Source organism: Paralichthys olivaceus, chromosome 9 (genome assembly GCF_024713975.1).
Source record: "Paralichthys olivaceus isolate ysfri-2021 chromosome 9, ASM2471397v2, whole genome shotgun sequence".
NCBI lineage: Eukaryota > Metazoa > Chordata > Actinopteri > Pleuronectiformes > Paralichthyidae > Paralichthys > Paralichthys olivaceus.
In genome coordinates this window covers 10420463-10433926 of record NC_091101.1, presented here as the reverse complement: position 1 = coordinate 10433926, position 13464 = coordinate 10420463, and the positions used below count along the sequence as shown (strand labels likewise).

Below are 13464 nucleotides of genomic sequence, written 5' to 3'. Positions count from 1 at the left end.
GCCTATGTGGTCGTTCTAGTAAATACAACCTAATCTTAGCAATTAAGTTTATGTAAAATATAGACCATTATTATGATTACTGTTATTATTATAATTTCTACAATAAAAATATAAAATTAAAAACTTTGAGAAATTGGCTCTTAATTCTTAAAACATAAAAGACAACAATGGCCTATTAGAAAAACCATTTAGCCTCCATTAAATAAATATAAATGTGAATATGTGAACATGACAGTAATAGTAAATTATAATTTCGACAATATAAATATAATACCAGCATGTGGTTCTTCTAATGGTTGAGTTGGTAATAGATCAGTATGACGGAGCCTACACCCCTCATATGGTTTGTGTCTGGTGAAAGTGTTCAAGTGGCCGTTAGGAAGCTTCCTTCAATATCCTCCAAAGAGGTTAAAAGGTTGGTAAAGGTTTACACATTTTTACTACCCGCTGTCAGACACATGTACACGCTACATGTGCTTAAAAGTCACTGCAGGGACAGACAGGGCTGTGAGCCATGACCTTTACTTGTAATAAATTTCAATACTTTCCCCAAATTAAGATTAATAATGTACATTTATCTATCTAAATGTTACAAATCCTGATGTACTTGCAATATGGTGTTTTTCATTGGAAAGGATTTAATAATTATTATTAACATGAACTTCAAATTTGTAGGAGGAATTTCTGCGTAAATGTCAAAGAGTCAACACCGTTTTAAATAACAGGGCAATCAAGATGTGACCTGATCTAAGATTTTTTATCTACTTTGGACAATATTGGTTATTAAAAGTTACCCTTTGGCAAAGTTGCTGAGTCAGTATTGTGTTTCATTTGAGAAATCGGAATATTTTAGCTGGACTGAAGCTCAGCTGTAAAAACACAAAGATAAAAGGTTAATAGTGACTGAACAAAGCTGTAAAATTAACTCCATATAAAACTTTGGTCTGTAGTCACTTCCTGGTCGATGTTTGCTTCCCGTCTTTGCTCCGTTAGTTTGTTGCCGTGTTCGCTCCCCTGAGATCTTAACCCACTTGTCCAGATACAAACCCACACACTTGACTGACACTATCACGGTGCTAAATGCAAGAATAGTCCAATTTGCTTGACAGAGAGCCAGAGGCCTCATCTAAGTGTGCAGTTATATGAACAGGCAAAGAAGCGGCGCTGCCCAACAGCCACCACTTTACACGAGTAAGAGATGCTTGGGCGTCTCTCAGGACTCTCCACACTTAGTCTGTAGTCTTCTATCTCATTTTGAACAATATTCGCCCAAAAACACACGCGACACACATTCTAATCTCAAGCCAGATGACTTTGTGTTTATTGATCATCAATACTGAAGAGCATTTACATATATTTAACATATGAGCAATGCAAGGAGATTTTAGAAAGGGTGGCAAGGTCATGTAGCTCCTCTGGCCACCCTCTCCTCCGAGGTGTTGAAAAGGCAATGTCAGATAACAGCTCCACACAACCCTAAAAATATCCCCCACCTCAACCTCCACCCATACTGGAAAGGGAGAGGGGAAACGGGTCGGAATAATCTGCTTTTCCGGGTCTTATCTGAAGAAAGGCAGGGATGCATGCTGCTCTATCTCTAGCCTGCGTGATGACTGCCACTGCTTCTCTGAGCTTTTGTGCTGCGCTGCAGAACAGAGACACTCCAGCATGGGCAGAGATGCTGGAGAGTGTTGACTCTTACACCAAATACAGAGGCTTTCTTTTTGGTTTGCATGCCAACCAAATAAATATAGGCACAGTTTGAACTGAAGTGCACATGTAAGGTACCGTTGTGATAACTGGGCTTGTAACACACATACAGGGAGTGAGTGTAGATGGGATTGTGTGGAAACATATTAAAAAATAATATTTCTATAATCAAAAATAGCACTAGCTCATTACACTGTAATAATAAATTATATCTTTAGGTAATTATACAGTATATAATTAACAATCACACAAAAAGCTTGAACATGACTGGCACAGTGAATTAATGATATTAAATAAAAATACAGTCAGAACTGTAATGGTTTGGTCAAAGCACAAGTCACTGAGGAATATATCCATAAGGCCAACACTGTCCCCAACCTACTTAATCTTTTTAATAATATTATCTTCATCACATTAATGACCTTAAAAGTATGTTGAGCTGATATGAACAGTGGCAATAGGGTTTTGATAATCATATTCTTACTGATTCTGTTGACATTTGAACTTAATTCCTAAACAAATCTGAAGCAAACTAGTCCACAAAACGCATTTTTGGTAGCCTTTGCATAATTGGGAAATATGAGAAGAAAAAATGTAATGGATGCTTTACAGGAACATTTAAAAGAAAATATTGGTTCTCCCATCCCCCCACATCTGACTTTATTAAAAGCAATGCACAGCATTACTGTGTGACTAATTAAAGACAGACCTCTGACACATTTTGTGCCGTCACGTATACATCTGCCGTCATGAGTGATTCTCTTTGTTTGATGAAAAAAAGTAGACCAAAATATTTTTTTATAAGTAAAACACTGCCGGGAGATATGAGTGCGGAGGTTTATCTTCCACTTTGTGGACAATATTTCACCCTCAGCACACAGCTCAGCCGAGTGAGCAGACAACATTCCAGTGAGCGGACACTAGTGAATAATGTGTGCGTAATATGACACAAAGCCTTTAGAATTATTTAAATAATTTGCTGCGACTGTGGATCGTAGTGTGTGTGGTTACGGGAGAGTGTCCTCGGAGTTACCTTGGTCTACAGGAAGGGGAATAGTCTCTTCTTAAGGATGTAGAGAACTGTGGCGAAGAAGAGAGCCAACGCCAGGAAGATGAGTAGTTTGTCAGTGAGCTCCCTTCGGTTGTACTTGGTGATGAGTTTTCTCCCGAGCTTGATGGTCCCCGTCATGGCCTTAAATTCCTCGTTGGTCTCTTGGATTGTCCTGGAGGAAGTCGCTTCAAGAGGAGGAGAAAAGTGTTTTCATCATAAAGCATTTTCATAATAAATAAATGGATGTGCATTAAATTAGGTTACCATCAAAAATACTTGCATTAGTTTAAGATTAAGTTCAAAAATACTATGTGAACAATCATATTTTAAGAAACAGAATAATTACCTACACTAAGATGGTTGTTTTGCCACTCTCTGTTGGTTTGTTTGTTTGTAAACAGGATTATACAAAAACCACAAAAAGGATTTCTATGGTACTTGTACTTGTACTGTGGTATGGATCATGAAAGAACACATTATACTTTGACGCTAATCTGGACAATGGGGCAGATCCAGGAATTATTTTTCACTTTCTTTTACATGTCAGGGCTTTTTGTTTGTTTGTTTTTTTACATTTTCACCAATATCCCAGGAAATTATTCATGGGTCTTGATTTTAAAAATCTGACACATTTATGGGTCTGATATCATGAGTGTGTGTAATATGGTGAAGCTCCATTAACTTTATTGAGACTGTCAGAGGTATACACTCTACTGAGTGCCAGTCTAGATTTTTTAATAATGCTCCCTACTTTAATTGTTGCCTTCACTTACCAAGTGATGTCTTGGTCTCCTCGCTCTGCTGAACCTGCTGTGCCATCATCCGACTGATGCTCATAAGATTTTCTGTAATGTCGCTGGTCGTCTGGGCCAGGCCATCTTTGGTCAACTTCCTGTAAAATGAGAGACAGAAATAGATCTTTCTTCTATATATACACACCACATATTCTTATGCTAAAAAGCCAGAAGGAACCCAGGTGTGACAAAACATGTATTCTTGGAAGAAGAAAAAAATGGAAGAATTAAGTATGTGGGGCACCTCTGTCTCACAGCACCATCTGATCCATTCAGAAGTGCCTGCTTTTCCATAATGTCTATGGACAGTTTGCTGGCGAGGTTAGCTTTCCTCCAAACTGTCTGGTTACTGCAAAATATATAAAAATGAACAAACACATTCTGATAAAACAACTTTTAAGTTTTTTTTTTTTTACATGTTTATCCACCCTCAGATATGCAACACTAAAAACACAAATATGTGCAACATTTCAAAAATAGTCATAAATCAAGAAATACAAAATGATGAGTAACTATCAGACATTACCTCAGCATCTGTTTTCTGTGTCCCTCTACCTGACTGATCAACGTTTGCTTGCCTGACTCTTTGTCTTGCTCCATCGCCATCTGTTCTAAATCCTGTCAAAGGAACAAAATACAAGCATTTTCTGAGCCATTTATCCGTATGTAATATTTTAAATATGTATTAATATCTCTAAATCTATCATCTATTACAAATGACAGAAAAGTGACAATTTAAATGTCTAAAATGTAATTGAATTGCATAGTAACTGATTATTGATTACTACTCGTCTGCTCCTGTGGTCAGCATTAAGTCTGAGTCTGATTCAGTCAGTTAAGGACAGAACATAAATATAATGATATGAGAGTGTGGAGGTTCTGTCCTGAACTTACACCAGAAAACAATTTATATTTTTTTTATAATTAATGCACCAACATTGGTTGAAAACTACACCATGTTAGAACCCCAAATATATCTCACTGGTAAAGAGACGGGCTTCAGATGGAGTTTCAGTCATTCATGCTGCATTACTGTCATTCATGTTTGCAGGTGTTTCTTACCTGGATCCTCAGTCTGAGATTGTGGAAACTCTTTTTCACATCTGCGTTCAGTTCTGTCAGCTTGTTCTGAGGCCCTGAGCACTCATTAATATCCTGGTGACATGTTCAAACAACAAACAGTTAAACACATGAATGCTGCGTTGATGTGAAATGAAGTTATCGTTCTCAACATGTTGCACTGTTCATGTTGCTCTCACAGGTTGAAAAATGTTTTAAGTTTTTAAGTTTAAAGTATATTTTAAGTGATTTTAAATGATAAAGTGCATGAAATGGAAATATGGTCATACTTAATATTCACAGAATGTATTCATATGGCGATTAGTTTTACGATTCGAGTAAAAAAACATGAATATCTATGTTTTGCTGCATGGTTTTGAATAAAAGTCAAAACCACACAGCAGTTACATTGCAAAAGAAATAGAAACAGCGAAGCAAAGAATCATCACATTTGAAAAACTAAAAGCAGGAAATGTTTGTAACTTTAACTTGATATAAGACTTAAATGAATTCATATTCTGATCTGATCATTTCAGCACCAACTAGCTGTCTACGGAAGAAAAGACCACACATGTATAACACATGTACTTAGTAAACATGTAGCACAAGTGGTTTTGCCTGGAGGAGCTGAGACTGAGGCACCGGGAGCTCCTGCTCCCTCACTGCGGCTCAGAGCGTCTGTACACCGGCTAACTGCAGCTGCTAACCCGGGAGGCTACCAGGCTAAACCACGGTTCTGCGGACTGACAGGCGGAAACACTCACATGTTCTAACGCAGCACCGAGCTGTCTTACCAAATAAACATTCGCACCTGGATCAGAGCTTTGATTTCCAAGTCATATTTCAGTATTTCTTGTTCACATATTCGAACGTGGACATCAGGGGACGCCATGTTGCCAACGTAGCCGGCTCGAGCTACGGAAAGCAGGAAGTCGGATTTGAACCGCGACGGCCAAAATCTCCCAATAGCATTAAAAATAGTTAATAGAAAAACAACAATGAAGTAAAATGCATGCATCATCATAAATATACACTTCAACATAAAGAGGAGACACACAGAAAATTGTTTGATTGCATAAACAACACTCAAATGAGGCCAAACAAAACACAGTAATGCACCAATACAGTTGATTATTACTTTATTAATTAACAACAATCACATGTATTACAGCCATCGGCAATATAAACAGACACAGCAAACACATTGCACAACAGCTATTTAAAGTTAAGATCATTTCTATCAACAACACACATCACACACAACCAAACAACAGCAAGGGAAGGACACTTCCATCTCATTCAAAGTAAAGCACATTCAGTGAGGCTTCTGAGAAGTTCTTTGGGAATCATTTTTGTACAAGGCACCAGTGGAGGCACCACTCGATAATCACACAGGGATCTGAGTTTAAGGCGATTCAGAAGGAATCAAGTCTGCATGGAGTGAGCATCAGGTCGTCCCCTGAAGAGAAACATTACAATAAACTGATTTAGAAAAAAAGCAATAAAATATATTAATTGCACACTAAACCTAAACACAGTTTTGAGAAGCTGCATAAAAAGTGATTGGAAGACGTTTACCTGCATGGTCAGGAGTCCGGGAAGAGTAGTTTAAGGCCAGTGATACCTCAGGTACCAGATGGTGTCCGTGGACAGAGAAGGTCCAAACAGCGGGTTCAGCTGAGCCAGGATGGCTATTAACCAGCTTTTGGACAGAAAGGAGAGTAAGATCAACCACATCCCTGAAAGCTTAGTGATGTAGGTCATTTCCTATTCTCTTACTCAAAGGTCATTCTGAATGTAGGCCTATATTTATAATGCTTATTACTCCTCACAACCTCAAACTGAGGGACTCTTCACTTCACTGCAACACTCTGCTTTGTCTCTGCTGCCCTCTGTTGTCCACCTAACATGTAACATGACACCATGAGCATGACACCTAACCCATCATACATACTTTATCACAGGACAGAAAAACTACACACAAAACAGTACTAACTCAAAAAACAAGGTTTGTTTTATTAACACTGCAATGCATGACGTTAAAATGGAGGAAACCAGTTCATCTAGACAGAATCAATGTCCGAGTCCGACTGTAGAAATGCAGGGTCTTATTAAGACTTATTACTTGGGCTGCAAATAAGTGTTACCAATAAATAAATAAATGAGGGGGGAAGGGTTTAAAATTTGTTTCCTAGAGCACAAAGTTACAAATTCACAGGTCTTATTCTTATCTCAACAATAAGATTGTGATATCTTAGAAGTTGGGATATAGAAGAAAGATATTTCCTTGCTTCAAAGTTTTCTTAAATGATTAGTAGATTATTAAGATAGATGTCAAATAACTTCTTGACTTTTTTAAAAATAAAATATGAGCAGTAGATGCACAATAATGCAACAATACATTATATTTAAAACCACAGACTTTAACAACATGGAGCCAGGACGATAACTTACAACAGGTAGCAGCAGACCGAAGTTAACACCAGCATTGTGACGATGACTCTGTGGAGACAAGAGAAGATCAGTACTATTAAAAGTCCTGTAGTTCTCATCTAATGACAGAATATATGCGTCTCACTTCCAACACAGGCCATGTTGATCTCGTGATAGTGACTAACAGGCAAATAAAGGAAGTTGCAGTGTGGACACTTCCCAGATATGAAGCTCGAGATGAGTAACTTAATGTGTTGGCATGAGAAGAATAGATTTGTTAGGACATGTTAGAATCCCTGGAATATAAAGGAAATAGCACATTAGCTAACGTTAGCTAACCCAAACTTTTACTCACTAGCAAGTATCATTAGTTTACGAGGTTTAAATGTTAAAGTTGTTTAAGTCAGACAGAGGCACTCATTTTAAAAGCACCACTGCTTTATCACAGTAGGTGTATGAAATAAGAGCTACGGTGGTAAATGCTATACTCAATAAACACTGAGTTAGCTGAAAGCTAACGTGCGCTAACTAACTCACCCTCGGTTTGGTCCTTTGGGGATAAACAGCGGAACTACTCCTCCGACAAGCAACCAGAACAGAGTCACCACGGACATGGTGATCACGAAACTTAGTTCCGCCATGGCGCTGCTTGGTTTGAGAGAAAGAATGTGTCAAAGAAACTTTTAAGCTTCGCCAACTTCTCTGTAACTGCAGCTGACGACAGAGAGGCAGCACGTGTCACATGACCGTGCACCACCACAGAGGAGGAGGAGCCAGGATCCTGAGGCAGACACTTGTATGTGAAGAGGAAGATGCACTTTATATTTCTATGTTTAATATCTACTGGATTTCTTTTCTTTATTTACAATGCTAAATATCTACTGGATTTTATTTTCTTTATTTACAATGTTAAATATCTACTGGATTTTATTTCTTTATTTACAATGTTAAATATCTACTGGATTTTATTTCTTTATTTACAGTGTTAAATATCTACTGGATTTCATTTCTTTATTTAACGTCTTAAATATCTACTGGATTTCTTTTCTTTATTTACAATGTTAAATATCTACTTGATTTGCAGTACTGAATTATCTGCTCAGTTTTATTTCTTTATTTACAGTCTTGAATATCTACTGTATTTTATTTCTTTATTTACAATCTTAAATATCCACTTTATTTACACTCTTAAATATCCACTTTATTTACAGTATTGAATATCTACTTTATTTTATTTCTTTTACAATCTTAAATATTTACCACCGATTTTAATTCTTTATTTACAATTTAAAATATTTACGTTCTTCTGTTTCTCACTTCCTTCCATTGACTAAATGTCCTACACACGGTCCATGTTCAGTTTGTGGATAAACAGTGACATCTACTGCTCATTCAGTAGAGTTACACATTCCTTGTATGACACCAGGCCCCTGCTGCAATCAAAATGTTGAATAACCATTTAGATTCCATTTATTCATGCAGCTATTTCCTCTCAGTCTTCAAACGACTATAAGTCAAACATGTCCTTTTTGAATGGAAGATACATTTACGAAGACACCAGTAACACTTCTTTCTGGAAATCTGCATTTTTCACATATCCAATGTTCTGACAACATACAACCAAGAATATTTTAATAACACTGTCACTTCTATAAAAAACATCACATGCAAACATCTGCATTTCTGGCTTTTCTTGTTCCAGTTCAGTCTCTGACATCTTTCTGTTGTTCAAGACCCACATAACTCAATTCAGGGACCAACAGTCCCCTTACGAAACCATTTAAATTCACCCAATCTGGATCCATCTTTAGATCTGCATCAAATTACACTCTGTATATTAGACCTCTGGATGTGATTTCATTTTCATCAACATCAACAAACTTATCTGAGAAATCAATGAATATGTTTGAAAAAAAGCTGAATTTTTCAACGTTCAGTGAAAACAATTTCATGGATCTGCATTCATATTACATGGGCTCTTCCTTGGATCATGCCACATGGTTCCATAAAATTATTGGAAATTGGTTGAGTAGCTTTTACATAATTATGCTATCAATCAGATGAAAACCTAACCTCCTTGGCCAAAGTAAAACAAGAATAATCAATACTGTCATAAATTAGAGCTAAAGTTATCTTGCCATTCATTAACTGTACAGTTGATCATTTGAGAGTAGCAGAGGGTCTGGAGGCAATCACATCCAATATTGAGGAGGTAGCACAAGGTAATCAGGATCCAAAACACATTTCTCTAATCCAGCACTGTGGATGCTTGTGGGCTCTTCACAGATCTTTCACGTGACAATCATGACAGGAGACCATGTCAAATTAATTACAAATGTATAAAATACAAATTCCTTTAACTACATGATACAATAAAAAACTCCTCAAGAAAAACACGAGACAAAGTGGGGTCCATTTTTTACAGTTTATTGATAGCAAAAGATCATTTTTACTCCTGCATTTTCTCAATGGTCTCCTCCTTGTATTTGCCCTTCTCCTTTCCATCGGCGCGAGACTTGGCCTTGCGCTCCAGGATCTTCTTGCGGTCCTTGTCCAGCTTTAACCTGGTGATGACCACCTGCAAACGGAACAATGGATTCATTAACAGGTCACAACATAACCTTCTGGCAGGGGGACCAATCACATTGAGACAGATCTTATGGAAATGATCAATCTACTCTGCATTAGTTACAACTTAAAAAAACATTTCAGTCCAATACATTTCTAATGAACAGGGGACATTTAGTGACTTCAGACTGAACATAATGAAGTGATCCCTTGATATTCTAGTTATGTGTCAACAGTCTTCTTTGTTAAGAGTATGAACAATAAAACAGTTAATTCATTAAATATTACAACACAGCATGACAGTTTATACCATTGAGTATGATAATGCCAGGGCCCCAGGTGTTGTGCTTGCTGTTTGAAAAGTATTGTAATATTGTATGTTTGACCACCTTACTACAGAAAGTGTCTTAAAGAAATGCATGTTGTAATTTGGCGCTATACAAATAAAATTGAACGAACAGTGATGCTTTTACTGGAGCATTAATAAAATATGGAAAGCAAGTGTTCGCCTTTTCTGCCAGTTCAGTTTAGTCACTTCACATGTACCCGTGCGAGCAAAGTAACACGGTGCTGCCTGTAGTTTTCAATCATATCTGGTTGACAGTCATTGCCTCTTTTTCTTCACTATAGCAAACAACCACCTCTGTGATAGTAACAAAACTGAAACACCAACTTTTGACTAAGACTTGAATCATGCAATCAATTTTAATCCATTTTAATCACAGTTATCCAATGGCCACATGGAGAAAAATAAATCCCTGCAGACACCATCTTGCAGTGGCACTGTTTCTGTATGCTGGGCTTTATTAGCTGGCCACCAAAGACAATGTGGATTGGTTTAAAGATATTCTAACAAGCAAACTCTCTAGCAGAAGGACAATGGAAGCAGAAATACCATTCCATAGCACTGGGGAGAAAAATCTGGCTGTGTAGGATTACTAAAAGTCCAATATTCAATACAAGAACATTTTACACAGCTGGACTTGGAGGAAAGCCATGACACTTTTAGGACTGGCAGGTTTGCAGCAGTAAGTTGAACAATAAGTATGTCACAGGGGAATATTTCATTCAACAGAACCTTTCACAGGAGAATTACTACAGTAAGAAAATGCACCGGTGTTACAAGCAACTTTAACAACGGCCCTGCTTTATTCAGGTGTCCCACTAAGCAGTGGCAGTGTGACAGTGAGGTCTGTGTGCCAGACTCAGAAAAAGAAGCAGCTACATGGAATCCAGCCATCGCAAATGTTACTTATTTTAAAGTCTGTGCTTGGTTCTGTGAATAATTTGTCATGAACTCTATCTCATGGAAAACAGCTTTAATTGTTAATGGATCATTTAATGTGGAAGTTAAACATATCCATTATTTGTTGCATCACTATCAGTGCCAACTAGTTCAATGTAGCATTCATGTCAAAAGATTAAGTGCATATTCACTGTAAAGAAAGAATCCACTAAAGCACACTGACAAGAAATGAACAAGAGGGTTCAAGTCTCGATAATTTGAGGGACCTGATGATGTGTAGAAAAAAAGTTATATCTGAGGGTCAGAGATGCACCATCACGGTTTCAGAATCTGAAACCCTAGGGAAAGAGCCTTCACTACTCTACCTAAGTGATGTGGACAAAATATTAAAACCATTTCAATACAATGCAGTTAGATATACCTGCACCACTAACTACAGCCCAGGATCACCACAGTTGAAGCAGCACCACTGACTGTAGATAAAACTCAACAATGTTGTACACACTATATTAATGGTCTTAAATCTGGATTCATTCACGCAGTTATATCAATGAAATCAAGAGAGGCACAACATTTTCATTATAATGCTGAACACCAATTTAAATGCAGCTCTCTCGCTTACACCTTCATCACTAAGTGCTTGTGATGTCAGCCATAAAGAATAATTGTCGGTTTCTCAGGGGCAGGGAAAAGACAACACATGCAAAATCTCACTGGGTAGTTCTACATTTTCAAGCACACCCAACAGCATCGTCACATGATCTCAGTAACATGCCAAGAACATCTCTCTAAACATTCAGCTTCATCCACTGAAGCAGACACAACTGTCTCACCTTGCTGGGGTGGATGCCGACATGGACTGTGGTTCCGTTGGCCTTTTCTCTCTGCACACGCTCGATGTAGATGACGTACTTCTTCCTGTAGACCTGCACCACTTTGCCAATCTGCTGGCCTTTGTAGTGTCCGCGGACCACCTGTTTGTAAACACCACAGAACAATTGGACCAGGTACATCTTACACTGACAAAACGTATCACACCGTACAGCAGTCCTGAGCACAGTACCTGGACCTCGTCGTCTTTGCGGATGGGCATGGACCTCACGTTGTACTTCTGGCGGAGCTCCTTGGAGAGAGGAGAAGACATGATCTTCCTCCTGATGTGTGAGGGGGCATTGAAGTGCCTTTTGCGGTTCTTGCGGCGGGAGGAGGTTACAAACGGATTCAGCTTCATGATGCTGCGATGAAAAGAAACACAAGTTATTAACCCGGTGACATGAGGAGGTCGGGAAAGCTGCATGTTTGACACATCACCTCTCACCGAGCAGCTGAAAACGTGTTAAGAGAACTCGAAAGAAAGGTGGTTTGAAACGTGAATGCTACGAGCAAAACGTCAACACTGGGATCAGTTGTTTCTATTCTAGCCTTTTCATTAAACATGTCAGATTCTCTGGCGTTTGGAAGTTAAGCTAACTTCCTAGCTGGATGCTACGCTAGCAGTGTTGCTAGCGTGTTAGCATAATACAGTAAACGGACTGAAGCGGGTTTTCCTGTGTGAACATTAGCAAAGTAATATTATCAAGAACCTCAGAAACTACACAGCGACCCTTCGGCGAGAGAAGGAAGCCGAGTATTAAGCCCTAACACCGGGGGCCGAGCAGCTTCACAACCCGTAGCCGACATGCGGATAGAGCCGGAGCGGACAGGAGCACCGAGACGTTGAGGGCTTTATATTTAGTCATCTATCGTCAACATGGCGTCAATACTGGTCGTACTTTGATAGTGACAATGTTCACATAGTGTTTAGGGTTGCACATGAGTGCACAGTGACATTAAAAGGAGGATGGATTGTGATAACTTTAGTGAAGTGGTCTGATAAGAATCCTTACCCTAACCTTAGCTCCTCTATGGCCGGCGGAAAAGAGACCCGTAAACTACTTCCGCTGGCATTAGTTCACGCTCAAGTCTCGCGAGATGTGCCAAATAACGTGGTAAAAACAGGAATACATGGAAAACATGGCAAATAAACTCCCACGTTTAATCTTATTATTATTTTCAACATAATAACGTTTAGGTTTAACAGTTAATTGTACTAATGGGGTGATTATAAAGTAAATACTTTAAATACAAAGTAAATTTTTAATATTATAAGCCTTCTTCCCATGTGTGGGCCTCAACCCTCTGGAATAGTTTCCTATAAACTATATAATTATATATATATACATATATATATGTATATATATATATAAGTCACACTTGAAACTACACTGTTTTAAAATCATTTCCTCAAACTGACTTTTGCATAATGGCCTTTTATATATTTTGCCATTCCTTGATGTTGTATTATATAATTAGTTGTCTTTGATTTTAGATCTTGATATATGTAATTTGCTGTATAACATTTTTAATGGCGTTGTTTTTATTGTCTTGTTGTCATGGATGTTTTGTTTTACTTGTTTTTACTTGTCCTACTGTAAATTACTGTGTTTCTGAAAGGTTCTATCTGAATAATACTTTATTCAGATAGAACCTAAAATATTATTTTTATTGTAATTACTTTTAATAGCTGATCTCCACTCCAATTATCAGGCCTTGTGGTTTTCTTT

General features: G+C 37.9%; 3 protein-coding genes across 4 annotated transcripts; all 3 read right to left on the bottom strand.

Annotated features, from left to right (window-relative positions):
• Positions 1–1294: 1294 nt before the first annotated feature.
• bnip1a (BCL2 interacting protein 1a) lies at positions 1295–5655 on the bottom strand. The gene is made up of 6 exons (XM_020078927.2): positions 5426–5655; positions 4618–4710; positions 4082–4173; positions 3800–3904; positions 3535–3653; positions 1295–2946 (listed from the first exon to the last, which is right to left on the bottom strand). The coding sequence occupies exons 1-6, from the start codon at positions 5636–5638 to the stop codon at positions 2750–2752; spliced, it is 819 nt and encodes a 272-aa protein (XP_019934486.2). The 5' UTR covers positions 5639–5655; the 3' UTR covers positions 1295–2749.
• Positions 5656–5736: 81 nt separating this feature from the next.
• atp6v0e1 (ATPase H+ transporting V0 subunit e1) lies at positions 5737–7853 on the bottom strand. Its single transcript, XM_020078654.2, has 4 exons — positions 7585–7853; positions 7069–7116; positions 6193–6316; positions 5737–6073 (listed from the first exon to the last, which is right to left on the bottom strand). Exons 1-3 carry the CDS (start codon positions 7686–7688, stop codon positions 6223–6225), a joined length of 246 nt encoding a protein of 81 aa, XP_019934213.1. The 5' UTR covers positions 7689–7853; the 3' UTR covers positions 5737–6073; positions 6193–6222.
• Positions 7854–9458: 1605 nt separating this feature from the next.
• On the bottom strand, positions 9459–12857 carry rpl26 (ribosomal protein L26). 2 transcript variants are annotated; one of them, XM_020103933.2, is made up of 4 exons: positions 12748–12857; positions 11925–12096; positions 11695–11835; positions 9459–9625 (listed from the first exon to the last, which is right to left on the bottom strand). In XM_020103933.2, exons 2-4 carry the CDS (start codon positions 12090–12092, stop codon positions 9497–9499), a joined length of 438 nt encoding a protein of 145 aa, XP_019959492.1. In that variant the 5' UTR covers positions 12093–12096; positions 12748–12857; the 3' UTR covers positions 9459–9496. The 2 variants fall into 2 exon arrangements, with proteins under 2 accessions (XP_019959492.1, XP_069387384.1); XM_069531283.1 differs by lacking the exon at positions 12748–12857 and adding an exon at positions 12180–12223.
• Positions 12858–13464: the final 607 nt, after the last annotated feature.